The sequence below is a fragment of the Acomys russatus genome, chromosome 19 (assembly GCF_903995435.1).
Source record: "Acomys russatus chromosome 19, mAcoRus1.1, whole genome shotgun sequence".
NCBI lineage: Eukaryota > Metazoa > Chordata > Mammalia > Rodentia > Muridae > Acomys > Acomys russatus.
Window position 1 is genome coordinate 10183604 of NC_067155.1, and position 26072 is coordinate 10209675.

The 26072-nt window shown below is 38.7% G+C and overlaps 2 protein-coding genes and 1 pseudogene across 2 annotated transcripts in view; all 3 read left to right on the forward strand.

The window, feature by feature from the left end:
* The window catches only part of LOC127203582 (40S ribosomal protein S19-like), a 223000-nt gene that overhangs the window by 24937 nt on the left and 171991 nt on the right, over positions 1-26072 (forward strand). The gene's annotated exons all lie outside the window — the stretch shown is intronic.
* LOC127203084 (binder of sperm protein homolog 2-like) lies at positions 9517-16771 on the forward strand. The gene is made up of 5 exons (XM_051161890.1): positions 9517-9714; positions 11710-11770; positions 13860-13892; positions 16269-16409; positions 16620-16771. Exons 1-5 carry the CDS (start codon positions 9517-9519, stop codon positions 16769-16771), a joined length of 585 nt encoding a protein of 194 aa, XP_051017847.1.
* On the forward strand, positions 23819-25441 carry LOC127203585 (ribonucleoside-diphosphate reductase subunit M2-like; annotated as a pseudogene).

A 26072-nucleotide genomic window follows, 5' to 3' on the forward strand; every position in this document is an offset into this window, starting at 1 on the left:
TCAGAAAGTTGAAGGTTTTTCTTCACATAAGTCTTTCACTTGTGGCTATTGTGAAGGGTATATCTCCCCTAATTTCTCTCTCAGCCAGTTTGCCATTTGTATAGAGGAGGGCTACTGATTTTGTTTTCGTCTTGTATCAGGCTACTTTGCTGAAGGTGTTTATCAGCTGTCTGAGTTCTCTGATGGAATTTGGGGGATCACTTATTTACAAAATCATATCATCTGTGAATAGCGGTACTTTGACTTCCTTATTTCCTATGTGGATCAAATTGATCTCTTTTGGTTGTCTTATTGCTCTAGCTATAAGCTTAAGTACTATATTGACTTAATATGGAGAAAATGGGCAGCCTTGTCGAGGCTCTGATTTTAGTTGAATTTCTTTGAGTTTCTCTCCATTTAATTTGATGTTGGCTATTGGCTTACTCTATATACCCTTTATAATTTTTGGTCATGTGTCTTGAATTCATGGTCTCTCCAAAACTATGAACATGAATGGGTGTTAGATTTTGTCATATGCTTTTTTGGCATCTAAGGAGATGATCATGTGGGGTGTTTTTCTTTCAGTTTGTTTATATTATGGATTGCATTGATGGATTTCTGTATATTGAACCCAGCCTGCATGCCTGGAATAAAGCCTGCTTGGTCATGGGGAGTGATATCTTTGATGTATTTTTGGATTCTGTTTGTAAGTATCTTATTATTTCTGCATCAATGTTCATAAGAGAAACTGGTCTGAAATTCTCTTTCTTTGTTGGGTCTTTGTGAGGTTTAGATGTCAAGGTGACTGTGGCCTCCTATAATAAGTTTGGTAATGTTTCTTCTGATGTATTTTGTGGAATAGTTTGAAGAGTATTAGTATTAACTTTTCTTTGAAAGTCTGGTAGAATTATGTGCAGAAACCATTTGGCCCTGGGCATTTTTGGTAAGGAGAACTTTGATGAATGCTTCTATTTCTGCAGGAGATATCAGATTATTTAATTTGTTTGCTTGCTCTTGATTCAACTTTGGTAAGTTGAATCTATCTAGAAAACTTGTCGATATCATTTAGATTTTCAAGTTGTGTGGCATATAGGCTTTTGTAGTAAGACCTCATGATTTTTTGCATTTTCTCAGATTCTTTTGTTATGTCTCCTTTATTGTTTCTTATTTTGTGGATATGGATATTGTCTCTCTGCCTTTAGCTAAGGGTTTATCTATTATGTTGATTATCTCAAAAAAAAAACAGCTCTTGGTTTTCTTGATTCTTTGAATTGTTCTCTGTGTTTCTAACTTATTGATTTCAATCCTGTCTTTATTTCCAGCCATTTACTCCTCATGGGCATGTATGCTTATTTTTTTTCTGGGGCTTCCACATGTGCCCTAAGTTGCAAGCATAAGATGTTTTGAATCTGTTTATGAAGGCACTTAGTACTATGAACTTTCCTCTTCTTGCTGCTTTCATTGTGTCCCATAAATTTGGGTATGTTGTACATTAATTTTCATTGAATTTTATGAAGTCTCTAACTTCTTTCTTTCTTTATTCTCTGATCCAGTTACCACTGAGTAAAGAGTTTCTAAGTGTTTGTAACCAGAACCCAGGTCCTCAGCAGGAGCTCGGATCCCAAAGCCTTCCCTCAAGTGGGTCTCTCTAGGAGCGTCTCAAAGTGGATCGCTGAACAGCCAAAACTATCCCAAGTCTCCAAAGGCCTCGATTCCAGTTTTGGGCTCATTTATATATCTCCTCCCATAGTCTGATCAAGGATCTTTTCAGCTGGCAACAATCAAGCTCCTAAATGAGGTGGTTTGTCTTCTAGTGGATTAACATCACCTGTTCTCTCACAAGACCATTCCCATCCCACACTAGGGATCATAACAAAAACAGGTTTAGCTCTCCTTCAACCTTCCTACATAACATCCCCTCCAGCCCTGGGCCACCATAACTGTACATTCTGTTGCAATGAATTTGACTATCCAAGATATTTCACAGGAATACATTCATAGCATCTGGCCTTTGATATGGGCTCTTGTAATTTAATACAATGGCATTGAGATGCAACCATGCTGCAGTATGTGACCATGTACTTCTTTTTAAGGTGAATAAATCTCCTTGTGTATATTTATCACACACACTAGCATTTGTGTTTATGTGCTCATTTGTCAGTGGATGTTTCTCTAACTTCTTTGTTTGGGCTATTGTCTGAGTTGTTTTCCTGCATTCCCACTGCCTTTGGCTTTTTCCATATCACTGCACATTCAGTGTCAGCAGCCTGATGTTCAGTGCTTCTTCCACCCAGCAAAAAACAACAATAGCCTCCAAACCACCATGCTGTGCTTTATTTTTATTTCTTGAATTTTTAGTCTCTTTTCACTCCCTGGGCAAGGACCACTATAATTCTTCCACCTGACACTCTTCTCCTCCACGTGATCTCACATCCATGATTTTATCTCTTGATGCTACTTCTTGTGTTTATTCTTGTCACTCTTCCTCTTCCACTCCTCCTTCCCTACAAAGAGAGACCAATGCCAGATTCTGCCTCAGGATCCAGTGTCCTTGCTCTGGTGCCTGAGCTGATCACCTCTGCCCACATAGGACAGACTAGAGGTCTTTTTCTGAGTGGATATGCGCTCACGGTCAGCTCTCCACACCCAGCTCCATGACGAGCTGTTAGGATTACAACCTTGGCTACCTGTGCTGCTTATAGCAAATATTGTTCAGTAAAGTTTATAATGCAGGCCAAAAAATATCATTAACATTCCTTAGTTTCTTTTTAAACTAACTAATGGTAAGAAAAGAATCAATATGGTAACTTACAGTCAAAGGTTAGCGTGTTAAACAATTTTGAACTCATGCAGAGATCACTTTGCAGAATTTGTGGCCTACGTTCATGACCTCAAACCAAAAACTCAATAAAAAGTAATAGGACATAGAAATGTAATTTAATTTAAAATATTTCTAATACAGTTTAGCTTTTATAATGGTTTTTTGTTTTGTTTTGTTTTTCGAGACAGGGTTTCTCTGTGTAGTCTTAGCTGTCCTGGACTCACTTTGTAGACCAGCCTGGCCTCGAACTCACAAAGATCCACCTACCTCTGCCTCCCAAGTGCTGGGATTAAAGGTATGTGCCACCAAGCCTGGCTTTTATAATGGTTTTTGATGTGCAGAAAAGTTCCAGTGATAATACATTAGCTGTACTATGTGACCCCTCCCACCATCCTTTCCCCTCCCACCCCCCTACCACTTTCCAGTGTTTATAATCTCCTCTTTCAGTTTCATTGCTATTTATATATGCACACATTTATATACAACCTGCTGAATTCATTAATTCTGATTGTATGTGAATGAATACTGAGGTAAACTGTTTTGACCATGTCCCCTGGGGGGGGAGACCTGGTGGCACTCAGAGGAAGGACAGCAGGTTACCAAGAAGAGACTTGATACCCTATGAGCATATACAGGGGGAGGAGGTCCCCCTCAGTCACAGTCATAGGGGAGGGGAGTAAGGGGAAAATGGGAGGGAGGGAGGAATGGGAGGATACAAGGGATGGGATAACCATTGAGATGTAACAAGAATAAATTAATTTTAAAAATTAAAAAAAAATAAACTGTTGATATTAGAAAAAAATGTATGATTTCATCTCTATACATAGCTTATTCTCCCTCTCTCAGAAGCCATTGGATATGATGTATTTCTCGATCTAGGTAAGACCATGGAGAATTTCCCCAGTTCTCGTTGGAATGCCCAACGATGTCATTATATTGGCTTGTTTGGGTAACTATACTGTCAAGAGTTCATGGGTTTATTTTATCTGCCATGACTAAGAAATATATTCTATTAACAGGCATCCTAGGCCTATGGAGATTTGTTTATTCTATTTTGTGATTTTTCCCTGGGTCTTCAGTAGAAGGGATTTAGAGTAGATGTTTGAGTTGTGATTGGGCACCTGACTGTCAATTGTTATCTACATTTTGACCAGCTGCACATCTTTGTGAAAGTCTCCATATGTTGCAAAAATGAAGCTTCTTTGATAAAATATTATAACTACATTTGCTTATGGATATAAGGACAGGTATTTAGAAAATAGCTTGAATTTTTACTAATTTAGGAAACTGACAGTAATGGATTCTCATCTTGAGTTTTTGTCCTTTCCAGCCCAAAGTGCTTCATATCTAGATAGTTTGAGTGATTGTTTCTCTTCCTTGGCAGATTGAGTAACATCTCACTTTATGAAAACCACTTTTCAGGGAAGAAATTTCCAGGACGTTACAGCTCAATTCCTCCAGATTCTATATATGCAGTGCATTGTGTCTTTAGCAACAGATTGTTATCTCCAAGATCTGTGAAGAAACCAAGGACACAACAATAGCTGATGTTGTTTGGGGGGGTCTCTTGGACTCTCCTGACCAAGTGCTTGAGAGGACATTTCTCATGCATGATACTAACATTTTGTTATATAATCTTTGAATCTTGGTGGGAGCATTATCATTCCAAATGGCATAACATCTTTAAACCACATATTTATATCTCACACATATACATATACTATGTGTGATTTTTTTTAGATAAGCATTGGATAATATTTGTGCTTGTGTCTTTTCAAACATCCTTGGCATTCTTTGTCCCTCCATTTTTGTCACTATATATTACATGCTGTGTCTTGTCCCAGTTAATTCTCCTGCTCCCAATTTTCGTTATAGAGCTCTGCTTTATAATTTTGTAATAAAGTTTAAATACAGAAAAAAATGCATCATGTCATCCTTCATTCTATATTGTTTAAAAAAAATCTTACGGGCACCCCTCCCCTTTGTCTTGCTTTTTTTTTTTTTCTTTTTTGTTTGTTTGTTTGAGCCAGTGTTTTTACATGTATCCCTGGCTGTCCTGGAACTTGTTCTGCATCCTGTTCCATTTTTTTAATTTCTCCCTTTGTAGCACCTGTGTGCTAGTGTCTAGAGTTCCTCCCCCACCCCCGTCCCTTTTTAATTTCTTGGTTTCTATAGTTTTAAACTCACATCTACAGATTCAAACCAGATATCACAAATATGAGAGAACATTTCACACTTGTCTTTCTTAGTATGCGTTACCTCATTCAGTATAGTATTTTATAGTTCCAGTCTTTTACCTGAAATTTTCATGATTTCATTTATTTCTACAGCTGTATCTAGAATTCGATTGTACATGTGTGCCACGTTTTCATTAGTTCTTCATTAGTTTAAGGGCATTTAAGCTTTTTTTTCATTTTCTAGTTATTATGAGTAGAACAGTAACGAACACGCTGAGAAAGTATTTGTGGAGTAAGATATTACGTCCTTTAAGCATATAGCAATGAGTATTCTATATGGCCACATGATATATTTTTAAAATGATTTCCACAGGGACTGCACTAGTGAGGGTTTCTCTTTCCTGGCATCTTCACTACCCCACCATCATTTGTTGTTGGCTGTTTCCTAGCCATTCTGACTGGAGTAAATAAATTTCAAAGGTAGTTTTAATTTTTTATTTCCTTAATTGGAAAAGATTTTGATGAACTAAAAATCTATTTCTTAGTTATTTTATTTCCTATTTTGAGATCTCTCTGGCCATAGATAAAGGCTAGTTTTTAATATGGTCCAGTTTTTACATAGACTCTTTGCCTGTCACTTTGTGTTTGTTTTCAAGTACACACATTTTTTTTAATTTAATGGTTGTCATGTAATAGATTTTCATCATATCCTTTTTTCTAATCTGACTCCTTCCATATCCTACTAACTCCTCACAACTGCAATATCATGTTCTCTTTGTCACTCCCTGTCTCCTTCTCCCTCCCAGAAACAAAATTAAAAACAAACAAAACCAAAGTGAAGTAAAAGCACCTCCTCCTTTAAAAAGCATTAAAAATGTAATTTTATAACCCCTCAAGAAATAGAAACAGTCATTAAAAGTCTCCCAAGCAAAAAAAAAAAAGCCTAGGGCCAGATGTGTTTAGCACAGAACTCTATCAGACTTTCAAAGAAAAATTAATACCAATATTCCTCAAACTATTCCATGAAATATAAACAGAAGAAACACTGCCAAAGTCATCATTAAAAGTCTCCCAAAACAGACTTTCTGAGCCTAATAGTTTTAGCGCAGAATTCTACTTGACTTTCTTTTTTATTTAAGTAATTTATTCAGATTATATCCTGATTGTTATCTCCTCACTTGTATCTTCCTGTTTCCCTCCCCCCTCTCTCTTTCACCCTATTCCCTTTCCCTAGTCCTCTGACAGAAGAGGACCTCCTCTCCCACCATATCTACCAGACTTTCTTTTTTTATTAATTTATTCAGATTACAACTCAATTGGTATCCCATCACTTGTATCCTCCCACTCCTCCCTCCCTCCTGCCTTCACCCTATTCCCTTCCCCTAGGTCTATGACTGAGAAGGACCTCCTCTCCTTCTATATGGTCATAGGTTATCAAGTCTCATCTTGGTGGCTTACTTAGTCTTTCTTTGAGTGTTCTCAGGCCTCCCTACCCAGAGGAAGTGGTCAAATATGGTCCACCAGAGTTCATGTCAGAGTGAGTCCCCACTCTCCACATAACTGTGTAGAATGTCCTGACCATTGGCTAGATAAGAGTAGAGGTTCAATGTTTACTACTTGTATTGTCCTTGGTTAGTGTAATAGTTTGAGCAGAACCCCCTGGGCCCTGATCCATCTGTCATGATGTTCTTCTTGTAGGTTTCTAGGACCCTCTGGGTCCTTCTATTTCCCCATCTCCTATATTTGTCCTACTTAAAGTCCCAGTGGGATGTCCTCACATCTATCCCAAACTCCTACCAGAATTTTAAAAAAGATATTTTACTAATACTCCTCAAGTTATTACACCAAATCAAGACAGAAGGATCACTTCAAATTTTATAAGTTCACAATCACCCTGATACATACACCACACAAAGATTCAACAAAGAAAGAATTTCAGATGACTTTTTCTTATGAACATTGATGCCAAAATATTCAATGAAGTCTCACAAATTGAACCCAAAACACATCAAAAACATCATCTACCATGATCAAGTATGCTTTTTTCCAGAGATGCAGGGAGATTCAAAATATAAAAACCCATCAACCAGGCATGGTGATGCACACCTTTAATTTCAGCACTCGAGAGGCAGAGGCAGGTGAATCGCTGTGAGTTTGAGGCCAGCCTGGTCTACAAGGTCCAGGACAGCCAAGGCTACACAGAGAAACCCTGTCTCAAAAACAAACAAACAAGCAAAACTTATCAATGTTAAAAGTCTATTTTACTAGATATTAGAATGGAATATTTGGCTTGCTTCATGGCTTTGTTTGTTTAGACAAACTTTTTCCAACCTTTACTCTGAAGTAATGTTTATCTTTGTTGCTGAGGTGTGTTTCTTGTATTCAGCAGAATGATGGATTCTGTTTTTACATCCATTCTGGTAGTCTATATCTTTTTATTGGGGAATTGATTCTATTGATACTGAGAGGTATTAGTGACCAATGATTGTTAATTCCTGTTGCTTTTATTTTGGTGGGGGGGTGTGGTGTGTGTGTGTGTGTGCCTGTGCCTGTGCGTGTGCGTGTGCGTGTGCGTGCGTGTGTGTGTGTGTGTGTGCGTGTGTGTGTGTGTGTGTGTGTGATTCCATACTTTCTTGTTCTTACTTGTGTGGAATTATTTATTTCCTGTATTTTCTTGGATATAATTATCCTCCATGGGTTGGAATTTTCCATCTAGCACTTTTTGTAGGACTGGATTTGTGGATAGATAAAGTTTAAACTTGGTTTTGGCTTGAAATATCTTGTTTTCTCCATCTATGGTAATTGAGAGTTTTATTGGGTATAGTAGTCTAGGATATCGGTGATGTCTTAGGAGCTGCAAGTCCAGGCCCCTCTAGATTTTGGAGTCTCTGTTGAGAAGTTGGATGTGATTCTGATAGGTCTGCCATTGCAAGTTGCTTACCCTTTTTCCCTTGCAGCTTTTAATTTTCTTTCTTTCTTTTATAGGTTTAGTGTTTTGATTACTATGTGGCTGGAGTATTTTCCTTTCTAGTTCAATCTAATTTATGTTCTGTAAGCTTCCTGTATGTTTTAGGGACCTTTTTCTTTAGGTTGGGGAAATTTTCTTCTATGATTTTGTTGATCCTTGGAGATGGGACTTTTCACCTTTTTTGATACCTTTTATTCTTAGTTTAGGTCTTTTCATAGGAACCAAGATTTTCTGAATCTTTTGTGTCAGAAATCTTTTAAGAATTAATATTTCCTTTGACTGATGTATCAATTTCTTCTACCATATCTTTGACACATTAGATTCTTTCTTCCATCTCTTGTATTCTGTTGGTGATGTTTCTACCTGTTCTTTCTGTTTTCTTCCCTAAGCTTTCCATCTTCAGGATTACTTCCATTTTTGAGGGGGGGGGGTTATAATTGCATCTACTTCCTTTTTTAGTCTTGAACAGTTTTATTCATTTTCTTCACTAGTTTAGTTGTGTTTTCCAATATTTCTTTAAAAGACTTATTCATTTCCTCTTTAAAAGCCTCTACTTGTTTAATTGTGTTTTCCTATATTTCTTAAAGTGATGTATTCATTTCCTCTTTAAAGGCCTCTATCATCTTTATAAGGTTGGATTTAAGTCATTTTCTTGTGATTTGGATGCATTAGGGATACCCAGAGCTTGTTGTAGTAGAATAGCTGTGCTCTAAAGGTGCCATGTTGCCCTGAGTCTTGTTGATTGTGTTCTTACATTGGCCTTTCACCGTCTATTTGTCCTTGGATGTTCCTTAAGGAGCAGGTATCTGGAAGGCAGACCAACCCTGGATTATCCTGGTACAAAAGACCCTTGGTGGGCAGCCCTAGGCTAGACAATGGAACTCAGGGTGTAGTGCACATCTCAGAGCATCTGAGTTTGCCCACAATGAACCTTGCAGGCAGGGTATTGGGGGAGAATTGTCTAACCTGGATGGTCCTCAAGTAACAGACCTTGTGAAGTCCGGTGGAGGAGTTTCCAGACACTAGAACTGGGGTGAGGAGGCAGCATGTAGCTCAGGACAGCTGGGCATGCCACATCATAATTCGTCCTGCCTACAAAATGTGCAGGGATAAAATATGGAGCAAAATTTGAGGGTGTGGCCAACCCATGACAGGCCCAACTTGAGACACAGGACATGAGAAGGAGTCCACCCCAATACTATTAATGACATCCTGCTATACTTTCAGACAGCAGCCTAGCATAAATATCATCAGAGATGCTTCTCACAGCAACTGATGGAAAATGATAGAGACCTACAGTCAAGCATTAAGTGGAGCTTGGGTAAATCCTTTGGAAGAGGGAGAGGAGGAATTGAAGGAGCCAGAAAGGCCAAGGATACCACAAGAAAACCTACAGAACCTACTAACCTGGAGCTGTAGGAGCTCATAGAGACTGAATTGTCAACCAGAGAGCACGAATGGGACAGTCCTAGGTCGTCTCTTCCTCTTCCCCCCCCCCGCCCTCTTTTCCTCCAGTCACCACTCCTCTCCTTCTCAGAAAAGGGGAGGCCTTCCATGGATATCAAACATCCATGGCATATCAAGTTGCAGTAATATTAGATACAACTTCTTCTATTGAGTCTGGACAAGGAAGCCCAGTTAGGAAAAAGGAATTCAAACACAGGCAATGTAGTCAGAGGCAGCTCCTGCTCCTGCTGTTAGGAGTCTCACATGAAGACTGCAACTGGAAGGAGAGTATGGAGGAGGAGGAGCTGCAATTAGAATGTAAGGTAAATAAATAATTTAATAAAAAAAATAAAAGAAAAATGTTAAATATTTTTCCGAGAAACCTTGTACCTGGCTATCTTAGGTAAATGTGCACTACACTTTTCAAGTCATCAAATGGATTTTTGCTAGATATTGTAACAGCTATCTATCTCCTTATAAGACAAGTGGGATTCATATAATAAACATTTTTATAAATATAATCATTCCATATAAGATAATTAAAAGCAATTCAGATTCAAAGCAAAAAAAAAAGCATCATTCTACTGGTCCATTTTCTTCTTAAAAATTTTTACAAGTTTACACATGGATACATGAGTTGTGGTTATTTCCATCCTCCATCATCTCCTATTATTCTTTCATATTTTTGTTTATTTTTGAGAATACAATACAATTATGGAATTTCTCCCTTTCCTTTTCTCCACTTAAAAGTTTCCAAGTATCCCTCCTTGTCCTTTTTCAAATTCATGACCTCATTTTTTATTAATTGCTATTACATGTGTATATATACATGTGTATTCCTAAAAATAACTTATTCAGTCTGCGTAATATTACTTATATGAATGTTTTTATGGACCACCCCCCACTAATAATGAGTTACTTTTCAGATAACCTCCCTCTGAAATTCATGTTGGGGGTGGCACAAAAAATACTTAAGGAGTTTGAGAGCGTGCTATTCTTATGGTGTAGGACTATGATACACAGATATGAAGCATCCTATGGCATAAATGGAATTTTTAGTGTTAAATTAATGTGAATATATTTTAACAAGCTATAGACCCATCTTCTTAAATAAAGAGTAAAACGTAAATGCACTGCTATATCTATTCATTTTGTGTTCCACAGAAAAGTTAACCACTTATATGGTAGGGTGTATCAGAAGCACTGGTAATTTTCATTGACCTGGAAATGTGGTATTTATATAGAAACTTTGGGTTGTAAGTTCAGCTCTGCCATTTTGTAGGTTATTTATGTTGGGTAAAATTTTCTTTCAAACTTGCTTCCATCTACCTAGTGCTATTGATAAAATACCAGTCCTGATTCTGAGAAAATGGAAAAAAACATTACCTTTGCTACAAGTGAACAGAGCTCCAGGACATAATCCAATTGAGCGAGAAAGGAATAACGGGTTCCCTCTAATGTTTGTCACAGTCTTTCCAGCAGGTGTGGCGTTCCGGCCTCTGATCAAAATGTCCTTTAGCATGTATCACAAGGCAAATCTTTAGAGCACTCCTCACTATTATGCATATGTTTATCATCATTTCCATAACTTCATGAATATTCAGGAACATGTCTGTCTTGTCTTGGGGAAAAGTTATGACCACAGTAAAAAGGCATAGAAGAATGATCTTCAACAAAGCAGGAAAAAGATAAATAACTCAAGGATGTGTTAACTCCCAGCCAAAAATATAATTAAGAGGTATGAGAACAGACCTTTGATTCCTAGAAATGTATGTTTATTGGATTGTGATAGTTCTGATTTGAGACTGTGTTATGATGAAAATAACTTAAAGGAACTTAACTTTAAAAGGCACATATTTCTCTCCCAAATTAGGTTCTTAATGTAAAAGCAACTCTATAGATTTACTTATGTTGTCTTCTGGGTTGCTACCTCTTGATGTACTGTACATATAGAATGAGTTGTTCTGTAATTGCACAAAGTCAATAATTTCAATTGAATAGGTGAGTATCACCTTACTATTCATGTCTCAAAGAGAAAAGGGCATAGATTAAAGGTAACAAAGTTGAAAGCTTTTCAGATTGTCATGTTAACAAAGCCAAAATCTTCCAAAAAGACAGCACTTTCAGAGTGACATTCATAGAACACTCTAAAATAAATGTTTCTAATTTGTGGAACCACACTATTAAGTTCAGGGCAAATGGAATTCACTGTGGAGGAAGTGTGTGTGTGAGCAACCAGAGTGGGAGGAGCAGAAAGGGAGAGCATAAAGTCAGAGGCAAGTTTTGCTCCTGTGTGCGACATCTGTCGGCAACTGGAGGTGATGAGCCATCTTGTGGGCTGGGTGTTGCTATCTGTCTATATGTATAGACTGAATGCAGGTGAGGTGGGAAAAGGGGGGGACTAGGGTTGGAGGTGGAGAGTCCAAAGCAAGTGAGTATTGAGAAAGGCTGGAGAGCAACTGTCCATGATAGCTTTTCAATCTAGCAAATCAAGAGCAGAAAGCTATGGATTCGACTGTTGTTCTTCCCCCTCACTGTTTGAGGGAGCACAGCATAGGAGCCTTGGTCTTATTACTCATACAGCAAAAGAAAAATTCATGAAAGAGGGGGACTCTAGTGGATTGATTTAGAAATTTCTGCAGTGTGTCTGTTGTTAGTGGAGCAAGGTCTAAAATAGTGTATGGGCTCAGCTATTCTTTGCATTAGAGTAATTTATTAGTGCCTTCTTAGATTCACTACAGTTGTGTAGCTTGGTATTTCTATGAGACTCTTACTAGTGGGGGCAGGGAATATCTCTGAATCTGAATCTTTTTATGTCTCTGAGATGACTTTCTTCTTACTGGGTTGCCTCGTACAGCCTTAATATGAGGGGAGTTGCTTAGCTTTGCTGCAACTAGATATGTCATGTTTGTTTGATATTCATGGGAGGCCTGCACTTTTCTGAAAAGAAGTGGAGGAGTGGAGGGTGCAGGTGGGATATGGGGTGAGGGTCTGGGAGGAGAGGAGGGAGGGAAACCTGTGGTCAAGATTTTTTTTAATTTTCAAACACATGAGATTCTCAAGTGCTTTTACAGTGTCTTGCTGTATGATAGCCCGAGTAACTTCTCTGGGGTCATTATTCTGTTCACATTCAGAGAGGAATAAGCCTGGCTGTCTGAATTCTTTTGATTAGTTTTGTGATTAGTATGCAAAATAATGGTTTTCATTTACTACATTTTCTGTAATGTAAATTGTATACAATAATATATAAATTATGAAGCATTTAAATATAATTATATTTTATGTATTATGTATAGGTATTATGAAATGTAAAATTACTTATATAATATGACAAATGTCTATTTTCTCTCTATATAAGCTAATAAAATTATCATTTTCCTTGTATACTCACTATGGAGTTTTCATACATCCTTCATTTTCATCAATCCTCTTCCATCACAGGCCTCCTGTGCCCCTATGCCCTCTTCTGTAGCTCTCCTTTCTCCACTCAACAGACTCCTTTATGATTTCATGTCACAAATAATCTGGGTGATTATTAATTATGCTTGCCATTTTGACAAGATCTACAGTCACATAGAAGACAAGCCTATGGGCAGATCTGTGGGGAATTGTCTAGATTACATTAGTCTCTGAGCACACTTATGAGAAATTATCTTGACTAGATTAGTTGAAATAGGAGGATACACCCGTAAAGTACATGGTGCTATTTCTTGCCTTGGGTTATGAACTGCATAAAATTAGAAAGATAACTAAGCACGAAAATTATCTCCCTCTGTTCCATAATTATGGATCCAATGTTACCGATATCATATATAGATATGAGAAGATATATTCCATGTAGAAGAGAAAACTCAGTATTTGGTTTCAGAATATGAGATTCTTAATCCATTTGTCTGAAATGTAATAATATCAGAACCACAACTATATACAAAGGATATATATATACTCATACAGAAATGCTCTGTCAATCACACTTTTCCAGCAGGTGTCTTTTGAATTTTGAGTTGGCACCAGCCTGATTATGAATGACTGAAGACAATTCCAATCACAACTTATATGAAAAATCCTCCTTATTTTTTAATTCACTTTTCCTCTTCACTGAGGTTCCTTGCATATGGCTAACATTTACTATGTCACCAGTAATCCCACTGCAATGTTATGCTAATCCCCAATAAATCTCATTGTCTCTTGGAGAACATTTTCTCAGTTGAAAGCTGTTGAACAACAATGAGTGGGTAGAATCTGAATTGTACTGAATATTGTAAATGATGCCAACTCAAGGGAGACATTTGGAAAACTAAGGTCTCATGTCTGAGAAGATATAACTTCCTGGCTTTTCGTAGCTTTGTGTGACATTTCCTGGGTAAATATGCAACCTCCACTTAATGTGACGTTGCAGAATACTTATGTGTATCTCATAATTATTCTGGGTATGTGGGATTTTTTTCCCACTCTTTTTGTCTTTCAGAGTTGATCTCTCATTTACATCCTCCAAAAATAGGTAAGGCAACCAACTCTATTGGGCAGTATCTCAAATGTCAGCCTCCACACCTTAAAAAGTATTGTGCATGTGAAACTCCTTGCACTTTTCGGTCATATGGCTTTTTCTTGCATTAGTCTTCTGATATAAGGGGCTCCTCTGAGTCACAGAAGCCCAACAAAATGTTGAAAATCCAGGTAAGTGACCAACTCCTGGTCACTCAAGAAAACACTCCCTTTTCCATTGGAGCTAAAATAAGACAATGTAGGTATATGCATTTTATTTTTCCTTTTCATTAACAGATGATAATTATATCTATAAAGGTTATAAATTATATCTGACTATAGATACACATCATGGTAGTCAAATTGAGGTAATTAATATAACTGCCTTATTAAGATGTGAATTTTTAAGGAACATAAGTTACCTGAAGCTATTTCTTATCATAAGAACAAGAGACTGTAAGTGGAGATGGGTTAGCGGTTAAGAGTAAGGGGCTCAGCATAGAGAAATACATTAGGGGCAGACACAGGGGTGCTTTTGATGCACATAGGACAAATATGAAGTGATAAAAATGCTTGTGGAGGTCAGTGGAGAACTCAGAAAGGTATTTTTGGTATCTTGGTAAATGTGGACATTGGTAAGTCACAGGAACAGGGACCCAGGGTATGAGTTCTGGGAAATGAGGTTTCTTGCTGCTAATGACCTCCATTGAGGAAATCTCTGACTTCTTTGAAGATTTGCTCATATTTTCTGTCACAGGTAGAAAAAGTAGCCAGTGACTCCAGCTAGATGTGGATAGTAGTGAGCTCTTGAAGCACTGTTTTGGAAATCACTTTGACAAAGCAAGAGATTTTTTTTTTTCAGAAAAGGGGAAGACAGATATATCCTAGTTACTGTCCTTTTCTGTGATCTTATGTGGTCCACACGGATCCAGCACAACTCAAATACCAAGTCAATGCAAAGAGAAAAATTTAGTGTGATCAAGCCACTACTGATTCAATGGGAACACAGAACAGACGCAAGAGCTGAACTTCAACCCTGAGCCAGAATGCTTTAGAACTTTTAAGCACAAAATCCACAAAAGCCATAATCATCTGTGCCAAGTTACAGTTACATTTTCCACCAATCAGGATTCAGAGATAGGAGACATTCCTACAAACATTTCTTTATAGTATGTTTATCCTGTTCTCACTGGTTGGTTTGCTGAAATGTGGCAGGGTGACTTTCCCAGCATTCATGTCTCAACTTGCCAATCAGGATGTTGCTGATCCAGCGAGGTCTAGGGAACTTAAACTTTGTTTGATTTATTCAAAGAGGCTTGAGTTTGGTTCCTTCTTACAGTGATAAAACATTGATTGACCTACACCAACTTGGAGACAGGAGATTTAGTTGGCTTACACTTACCAATCACACTTTATCACTGAAGGAATGGAGCAGAATAAGGATGCTGCTTCCAGTCCAAAGCTCCACAGGCAATTCACAATCAACCCAAAGAATAATGCAGTCAGAACCATTTAAAGCAATGCCCCACTCCTGGTACCAATTTCTTTTCCTTTTTTTTTTTTTTTTTTTTTTTTTTGTTGTTGTTGTTGTTGTTGTTGTTGCTGTAATAAAATACAAAAATAAGCCTGATAAGAGAAGGGATTATTTGGCTAACACTTACAATCATAGTTCATCACTGAGAAAAATGGGGACAAAAACTCAAGCAGGAGCACAGAAAGGCAACATTGGAGGATGATGCTAACTGGCTTACTCTCTCTTACTTGTTCATCTTGCTTTCTCATGCAAAGAAAAGGACTACCTTGCTATGGATGACACCACTCACAGTGAGATAGGCCTTTCTCCTTGACAGAGGCAATTCCTTGATTGGGGTTCCTTCTTCCCAGATGACTCCAGTTTGTGTCAAGCTACCAAAAGCTAGTCAACAAAGATGATGAGACAGAATCTAATCAGAGTGTAAACTCTAACAAAAGAGATTCCCCCGTTGCTAAAGAACTTTCATTGAGGAATCCAAACTCTCCAACCTAAATCCAGCCCAAGGTCAAAATGAGATTTCCTTGCAAATTTTGATGATATTTTGCCACAGCATGAGGAGCATCAAGTAACACCCGCTTCATGTGTATCTGGGGGTGAAGAGAAGTAAACTGTTATGCTGCTACAAAAATAAGTATTCCAAAGTCAAGTCCCAGGCATGCATAATAGATCAGGCTTGCAATCTAAGCACTTAGCAAGCTAAGGCAGGAGGACTAATATGAACTACTAGTAAGTCGTGGCTAGGGAGTGAGTTTGAAGTTTCACTGGACTATAGATTGAGGCCAACATCAAAAAGAAAACTATGAAATTCAATTTCCAAAGCGATCTCATTTTGTGTTCTGAAATTGTTGTGTTTTGCAGATATTTCTGATGATAAGTGTGTCTTTCCGTTCATCTATGGTGATGAACTGTACTACAGTTGTATCTCCATCCACAGTGACTTTGATTGGTGCTCTCTTGACTTTCGTTTCGAAGGAAGGTGGCGTTACTGTACAGCACTGGGTAAGAGTCCAACAAAGGTATATATCAGATGCCAGGATCCAAGAAGAGAATGGATTTTTATTTTAGAAAGGATTGAGTTCAGACATTGTCCTTTCTGGACAATGTACAGAACTTGAACACAATCTGAAAGAAAAATAATTGACATTTCTCAGCAGGGATTAACCTGAGGACACTGTTCACAGTTTATCCTTTAAATGTCTTTCTCTGCAGATCCTCCAATGTGCATCTTCCCTTTCCAATTCAGAAAAAAGTCCATTAATGAATGCACCAAGGAAGGCTACAGTTTGAACCGCAGTTGGTGTTCACTGACTAACAATTACAACAAAGATAAAAAATGGAAGCAATGTTCTCCTAACAAGTAAGATGATGGTAGAAGGTAGATCAATGTCCCACTGAGCTATGAAAGAGGAATAAGGCATCAGGTTAATGGATGAGGAGCCTAAATCTAGATCTTTTGGCTATGACTTATTCAGGGGGAAGTAGATATTTCTTGTGAAGTGTCTCCTGTTGAGTATATAAGGCTTATAAAGCTATGTGGTGCTGGTCACAAATATTCAGCTCTGGGTTTGTAGCATAAAATCAGCCACAGACAAAACAAGTGTCCAGGATTATTGGAAAAATCTGACATTCTGGTGTCCTGATACCTGCTGTATAATGGTTATAATTACATATTGTCCTTTTGTCATTATTGTGAGAAAACACCCAAGGAAAGAAATCCAATGAAGAAGGGGGTTCTTTGAGTTGCTTTGAGGGAGCACAGTCCATCATTGTGTGGAAGGTGTGGTAGTGAGAGTATGGGACAGTTGGCCACATTGTGCCTGCAGCCAGGCACACTGAATACTAATTAGCCATTTCATTATGCATGCATTGAATTTTTCAGTTTTAAAACTTGTTTTGATTCACAAAACAAATATTAGATAGATATTCATTGAAACTCAGAAGCAGCATGTGACAAGAGAGAATAAATGTCACCGTTCTTTATATTCTCCTCCCTTCCACAGGCAGAAAGACTATTTAATAACTCATTGTGTGGCAGTTCATTCCTCCCTGGACACAGATACACAACTTCAAGATTTTCAAAGTACAATTGAGTCTTCTTTCCCCTTTGTCACAATGACTTGATTGTCATTTAAAACATATTGTGGGAATTTTCCCTGTGAGTGTATCAGTCTCCCTCACTTTCTTGTGTGCAAACATATCAAACTAGTTGGAGATTATCAACCATCCACATATGAGACTTTTGATTAAAACGATTTTCCTGAACATTAGCAGTGATCAATGAATTAAATGCCTTTCAAACCATGGACTGTACAACTTATGTTGTCATTAAAATATACAATGTACATTCAGTTTTTACAATCAGGAATATGTGCACCCTTCTTAAGCCACAACTCCTGCCTGATGGAGTCATGCTATCCTGATCTCTCATCAGAGAGCAAAAAAAGACTGTTTCAGAGAAGGAGACACATGGGATATTGATCTTGGGACAGTAGGGGAGACTGAGACATTTATTCTAACATGTTTTCCAACTCAGTTCATAGGTAACTTTGAGTGGTTTGAAGACAGAAGTTAGATATCCACCAGATGTCTCTCCAAATATATGTTTCCTTTATGTAACATACTGGTAATAAATGTCTGCTCTCTTGTCTACATTGATGTCTTGTTTTCCTGGGCGGTAGAAAGATGCAAAGCACATTAATGATTGATTAATTCTCAAATAGTGGGGCTGTGACCCAGGGCAAGGTTTGGGGGTTTCTGGTTGCATTGTCTGAAATCATGGCACAAAGAGATATGTTCTGTGGATTAGTAAACCTACAAGTGTTTTAATATTTTTATTCACTGAGAGACCCCAGTGTGTGAGATACTGTCCACAGGGTGGATTTTCCATGCTCAATTAAATTCCTCTGAAAATGCTCAAATCAATTTCCTCAAGTTTGAGGCAAGTTAACCAAACTCTCATGATACCTAAAGCTTCTCCTCATACGTTTTTTTAAAAATGTTTGTGGAAATAAACCATACAGCTTAAAACTTTGGAGCTGAAACTCACATGATGTCTCATTAACCACATTTAATCTAACAAGTCAGTGGCATTTAATATAGTCAGAATGTTAAACAATCTCCACCAAGTTCTATAGACTGTTGTCGTCACAGAAGGTTCTGTACCCACTAAGCAGTATTCCCGCTCCAGATCTTGACAGCCACAAACTGTTCTCTTGCATATTTGACAGTTGCAGATGTTCCCCATCACTGGAATCATACAGCATATGAAAGTTTATGACAAGCTTCTTTTATTTGAACTAATGCTTGTGAAAGCCACCCACATTTTCCCATCTCCAGTCTTTTGTCCCTTCTTGTGACCCATCCACTGGGTGGATAAACCACTCGCATGTCTTAAAAGTTCATGTCTGTTGTGTAGAACCAGGCTACTTTTCAAAAGTTAAGCCATCCATGTATAGTTAATCTGTTCACTATGCTATAAATGCCTCTGGTATTTGGATTTAGAAATTAATTTCTTCTACTGGCTTAAGGAAACTTCTACTACAGTCTCATTGAATACATTGTCTATGCTGCTAGGCTCTCTGTAATCTTTACACCATGGATTCTTAGGAGTTTGTCTATTGAATATAGAGTTCTTGAATTGGGCAATGCTTATCTCATTATCTATGTCTGTGTCTGTCTATCTGCTATCTGTCTCTCTCATTGTATATATATATATATGTATGTATGTATACATGTACACATACACAACCACGCATGTGTGTGCGATATGCATGTGTGTTCGTTGGGGTTGTGCTTGGTTGTGCATGCAGGATTGAATGCTTGATCTCAACTTTGGATATTTTCAGCTGTCACTCTCCACCTTTTTTGTGGAGATGAAGATTCTCTGAACTTGAATAGCAACATTATAGCTTAGACTTATGATCAAGCCACCAGGATCTGTTGCTTCTACCACCAGCCACAATCAGTGCAGAAGTTACAGGCAAGTGTGTGCATGTGCATGTGTGTATAGATATACACAGATATATTGATAAATAGTTATAGATAGATAGATAGATAGATAGATAGATAGATAGAGAAAGATACAGATGTATAGATTTAATATTGTCTCAACATGTCCTACGTTTCCCCCAAATTCATTCTTCTGCTTAGCCTTGTCTTTTGCTGATGTGCTTTTTATCTAATTGATTGATGCTTTTATTTCCAGTATCTGGTTCTTTTTCAAGCTCAATTTCTTTCTTTAATCATAACTCCATGTTATTGAATATTCCCATTAAAGTTTTAGCTTTCTCATCTATAATTGTTAACATTTTCATCTAGGTCTAGAATTGAGTTTCTTATTTCATCTCTTCACATGAGTCATCTATATAATCACTGATCCTTTCCTATTTTGATCTTGTTTTTATTAATTTCTTTTTAAATGACAAATAAACATGAACATTGTACATACTTATGGTGTCCTGTATGATATGCCCATATATGCATGTACTATTTAAACCAGTTCATTCATACATACACATATGTGTGTGTGTGTGTGTGTGTGTGTGTATTCTTTATGATGAACAACTCAACAATTTCTTGCTTTTGGGATATACAATATGCCCCTACCTCCCTTGTACAGTTGCTCACCAGAGTGCCTTCCTCTAACAGATTGTTAGGATCCACTTTTCTCATCCTCACTTCTTCCAAGTCTCGCTTCCATTTCTTTTTAGCATTAAGTTCTCATTCTTTAAAATTTCTTCCGTAACTCATATATAACATTTTATTTATTCTATAACTTTATTTGTTTGTTTATTTATTTGGTTGGTTGGCTTTTTTGAAGCAGAGTTTCGTTCTGTAGCCTGGCTGTCCTAGACTCACTTTGTAAGCCACGCTGGCCTCAAACTCAGTGATCTGCTTGCCTCTGCCTTCCTGGGTTCTGGGATTATAAGAATGCACCACCACACCCAGCTTATTTTTATTATTTAAAACAATTTATAAATTTAAACATATTTGGAGCCAGGCGTGGTGGCGCACGCCTTTAATCCCAGCACTCGGGAGGCAGAGGCAGGCGAATCGCTGTGAGTTCGAGGACAGCCTGGTCAACAAAGTGAGTCCAGGATGGCCAAGGCTACACAGAGAAACCCTGTCTCGAAAAACCAAAAAAAAAAAAAATTAAACATATTTGATCATATTCTTCCCCTCCCCCTAAGTCCTTCTATAAACTCTCCTCATCCACTCAACTTTAAGAACTTTCTCTAAAAGCAAAAACAAACAAAAACCCAATAAAACCTTTGAACATGCCTGCAGTTACCCACAGACAAGGTGGCAACATCTCCACATTCCCTGTCCTCCTGTACCCTGAGGCCCCTTGACAAGGAGTACAGTTGGGGATAGTTTTGAGAGCTGGAAAACCATTTCAGAATGGAGCAGTACCCCAACCTCAATCCCCAAAAGATCCTGGCCACAAGATTCAAGTTGAAGGAGGAAACTGATACTTGGTTTATCCAGCATTCCCTAGAGCAAGAGGTGCACCCTTCCTTTGATCGGCTACAATAGTCCACTTTGGATAATATCTCTTCTTGTGCTTCCCACAAAGCCCACTGTTTCTTGCCACCAAACTAGAGATACAGGCTCATTCACATCTGTAGACATAAGGTTATTGTATCATTCGAATGCTGATTTCTGTACCCTACCCTCCATATCTGGTTGTAATCCTTGTTCTGAGAATGTCTTGCCTCCGTGTTGTATAAACACTGCTCCCCAATTGTCCCCTGATATGCTAATAGAGTAGTTTACAGCCAGTTGCTGAGCAGAGGAAAGAATGAGGTTGGACTTCCTGCCAGCCAGGGAAGAAGGGGTTAGAAGAGGAAGAGGGAGATTCAGCCATGAAAGATGTCCAAGAGACATCAGGAAGGAGCTGGGATGTACACTGGGAGGAAACCAGGTTAATTTAGAGGGTTAAAAATAGAACAATATTCCAAGGAGTGGAATAGCTGGGTCTTGAGGAAGCCCTATTCCCATTTTTTCTGAGATAGCACCAGATATATTTCCAAAGTGGCTGTACTAGTTTGCATTCCCACCAGCAATGAAGGAGTGTTCCTCTCTCCTCACATCCTCGCCAGCATGTGGTGTCACTTGAATTTTTGATCTTAGCCATTCTGGTGGGTGTAAGATGGAATCTCAGAGTTGTTTTGATTTGCATTTCCCTGATGACTAAGGAGGTTGAGCAGAAGAGACTTGATACCCTATGAGCATATACAGGGGGAGGTAATCCCCCTCAGGGACAGTCATAGGGGAAGGGAATAATGGGAAAATGAGGGGGATGGAAGAATGGGAGGATACAAGGGATGGGATAAACATTGAGATGTAAAAAGAATAAATTAATTAAAAATTTTTTAAATAAAAAATAGAACAATAACTTCTCAGTATTTATGTCGTGTAGCTTACTAGTAAACAAATATAAAAGAGTCTTAATTAATTGTGTGATATCCAGGTTAAGAAACATGTCCTTGCTGAGTAGGGCTGACAGGAGAGGATTCAGCTGCCTGAAGAGTGAGCAAACACAGCCCCTGAACATGTTTACCAGTTGCACCATCGCTCTAGTTATGAGCAATGACAGGATGTCTGGCATGAGGAACAATGGTTCATTTTCTGGATTGACCTCCTTGCAAGATGTGTATGGTCTTTGATGCCCTTGGAGACCATGATGCTGTCTGTGATCTGTTGCCTCAGGCTGTGTTGAAGCTTGAGGTTCATGTGGATGCCCATGGTCCTAAAGCATCCAGGGGTCATCCTGAGATCTGTGACTATGTTACCATGGAAAGCCACATTGATATGAGTGGCCTGTGACACAGCCTGATGTCATGTTAATGTCTGTGGGCCATGCTGCTGCCAAGGGCCATGTTTCATGGTCCTGATGCAACCAGTCTGTGTTGATGTCTGCAGTTGTCACCACCAAAAGTCATGCATGTGGATGTCCGTGGTCTATGCTGCAGTCTAAAGCCACGTTGATGTTCATGGGCTGTGCTGCTGCCAGGAGCCATGTTGATGTGAGTGGCATGTGGCACCACTAAGGGCTATGATGGTATCCATGGCCCATGCTTTGGCACATGGCTGTGTTGATGTCTGTGGTCTGTACAGGAGACCATGCTGAAGTCTGTGGTACATGCTGATGCTGGGAGAGTATGTGGATGTCCGTGGTCAATGCTGTCACCAGAAACCATGTGGAAGCCTATGATCCTTGGTTCCGATGACTGTGAAGGGCAAGAAAGCTACTTTTGTAGTGGTATCAATGACTGCAATCAAGAAAGAGGGACCTAGGGACACCTCTATCCCTACCCTACCCTCTCCAAAAAGTAACAGCCTATATAGAAAGCTATTGAAGATAATGCTTGTTTTTAATATGGACTTTACTTGCTTATACATACTACATACAATGAGAACACTTATGAAACAATTAGGAAAGCCATATGTAAAAGTTACTCATTTGTCGGGCATGGTGGCGCACGCCTTTAATCCTAGCACTTGGGAGGCAGAGGCAGGCGGATCACTGTGAGTTCGAGGCCAGCCTGGTCTACAAAGTGAGTCCAGGACAGCCAAGGCTACATAGAGAGACCCTGTCATGAAAAATCAAAAAAAAAAGTTACTCATTTGATTTTGGCAACCTTGAAGAAACTACACCTTATCCCATCTAGATGAGTCTAAAGTTTCCTGCCTAAGTCATCCCCTGTCATATCTTGTATTTATCAACTTAACAAAACAACTTTCTGGGCCTTAAAACGTTTTCTTACATCCTAAACAACTTAGGCCTAACTGAAACTATAACTATCAGGTCTTCAAATCTATCAGAGACTTGAGAAGAAATAAAATTATCATTAAGATTGTGATGAAGCATAACTAGACGTCATCCCCTCACCTATAGGATAATTAAGTACTATTCTCTCCTTGTGATAGCACCCCGTGTTGCTACATGTAAATGAGGCACTGTACCACTGTATGTAGATTAAGTATCCTGGCACCCTTAGCTACAGCTAATCAGACATATTCATCCTCACAACCCCTCCCCACTGTCCAAAGTTTATAACTAAAGTCTGGATGGTGTGATGTGGGGACTCTCTTGGTCATCATTCCTCTACTCAAAAAAAAAAAAAAAAAGAATTGTGATAAGCATACTGAAGTAGGTGCACTAGATTCCAGCTGCTCCACTCTCCTCTCATTCTCTCCACCCTAATCTTGCTCACCATGCTCTGCGACCTCCTCCCACTCAACTATCATCGCTGACCAGCAGCAGTAGAAGTTGTTGCCACTGAAGCAACTCAGCCTGACTGACAAGGAGATTATGCTCTAGACCCTCAGTGGCTGCAAGGAGAATCTTCCGGGACCCTGCCAAGATGAAAAGTAAAGTACCCACTAACCCCAGCACTGAGGAATAGCTATTACCGAGAGAAAATCCCCACCACTTCATTGTCTTTCCTATCAAATACTATGATTTCTGGCAGATGTACAAGAAAGCTGAGGCCTCCTTTTGGATGACTGATGAGATGGACTTTTTCAAGGATAGTCAGCACTGGGAAGCTCTGAAACCCAAAGAGACATTTTATAGTGCACATTCTGGCTTTCTTGGCAGCGAGTGGTGGCATAGTCAATGAAAACTTGGTGAAGTGATTTAGCCAAGAAGTTTATGTTACAGAAGCCCATTTTTTTTCTATAGCTTCAATATTGCCATGGAAAACATACACTCTGAAATGTACAGTCTCCTTACTGACACTTACAGTAAAGATTCCAAAGAAAGAATATTTCTTCAATGCTATTGAAACAATGCTTTGTGTGAAGATGGCAGGACTGGGCCTTGCATTAGATTGGGAACAAAGAGGATACATATGGAGAACATGTTGTGGTGTTTGCTGTCATGGAAGGAATCTTCTTCCCTGGTTCTTTTGCACTGGTACTCTAGCTCAAGAAATGGGGACTGATATCTGGCCTTACATTTCCCAATGAGCTGATTAACAGAGATGAGGGTTTACACTGACTTTTCCTGCCAGATGTTCAAACACTTGGGACACAAATCATCAGAGCAGACAGTAAAAGGAACAATTACCAACACAGTTAGGATAGAGCAGGAGTTCCCCTTCCCCTGCCCCAAGGCCTTGCCTGTGAAACATATCCAGATGAATTGCACTTTGATGAAGTGATACATTAGATTTGTGGCTGACAGGCTTATGCTGGAGCTGGGTTTTAACAAGATTTCATATTAGAAAATCCATTTGGTGGATGGAACTAGAAATGATCATACTGAGTGAGTTAACCCAGAAGCAGAAAGACTCACATGGTATATACTCACTTATAATTGGGCACTAGCCCAAATCTTCACTTACCACAAGATTGGTATAGATGTGAGGACATCCTACTGGAACTCTAGGTAAGATAAATATAGGAGATGGGGAATTAAAAGGATCCAGAGGGCCCTAGAAACCTACAAGAAGAACATCATGATGGGTGGATAAGGGCCCAGGGGGTCTGCTCAAACTATTGCACTAACCAAGGACAATACAAGTAGTAAACATCGAACACCTACTCCGATCTAGCCAATGGACAGGACATTCTCCACAGTTGTGTGGAGAGCAGGGAATGACTCTGACATTAACTCTGGTGCCCCATATTTGACCACCTCCCCTTGGTGGGGAGGCCTGGTGGCACTCAGAGAAAGAATAAGCAGGCTACCAAGATGAGACTTGATAGCCTATGTCCATATAGTGGGGGAGGAGGTCTCCCTCAGTCATAGACCTAGTGGAGGGGAATAGGGTGAAAGCGGGAGGGAGGGAGGAACAGGAGGATACAAGTGATGGGATAACAATTGAGATGTGACATGAATAAATTAATTTTAAAAATAAAATAAAATAAAGAAACCAAAAGAAAATCTATTTGACTTTATGAAAAATATTTCACTAGAAGTAAAGACAAACTACTTTGAGAAGCAAGTAGGCAAGTATCAGAGGATGAGAGTAATGTCAAAGTCAACCGAGAATTCTTTTACCTTGGATGCTTATTTCTAAATTCTCTTTGTTGATTTCTCCCTCCTTGTCATTAAAATAATCAAAAACAGCCAACTGGCTACACCATGAATAATTATAAAATTTGTTAACAGGTGTCAAAAAATGTGTAGCTACCTTAGTCACTACTGTTTGTTAGATATGTCACTAGAAGAAAGATGCTTAAATCAAAAGGTATTCAGATCCTTGGCTTTTTACCAGTAGTGAGGTCACTTTTGACCTCATCAAAACACTAACTACATTGGTCCAGGCTTTATGAGAGGTGGCCTTTAAGCAAACAGGATTGAACGTTGAAATATCACAAGGCTGTTCAAAGACGCCAGCCTCACTCACTGCTTCCTCCAGAGATGCAGTTTACTTAACAAGTTTGTAAATAAAAACAGACACTTTGCACAAAAACATAGAACTGTTGAGAGGGAAAAGCCTAGTTTATTTGGTTTCTAGACTAAGCAGGAAGTGTTCCATTTACCACTTGTGACAATCCCTTCATAGTCTGAGGGACTAAGCTAGTGTTGAAAAACCATATCATTTCCAGGCTTTGTTACTGAATTTAAATGCTGCTTCATCAGTTTTGAAGTCAGTCCTGTGCAATTTAGGCATTAGCCTGGTGGTCTGAAATTCTCTTTCTTTTTTG

Excerpts from the sequence above, each read along its gene's own strand:
- LOC127203084 (XM_051161890.1), top strand. The coding sequence starts at position 9,517 with ATGGCATATCAAGTTGCAGTAATATTAGATACAACTTCTTCTATTGAG. Across the intron at positions 11,771-13,859 it reads TATGTATAGACTGAATGCAG|AGTTGATCTCTCATTTACAT; the intron begins GTGAGGTGGGAA and ends TTTGTCTTTCAG. Across the intron at positions 16,410-16,619 it reads GCGTTACTGTACAGCACTGG|ATCCTCCAATGTGCATCTTC; the intron begins GTAAGAGTCCAA and ends CTTTCTCTGCAG.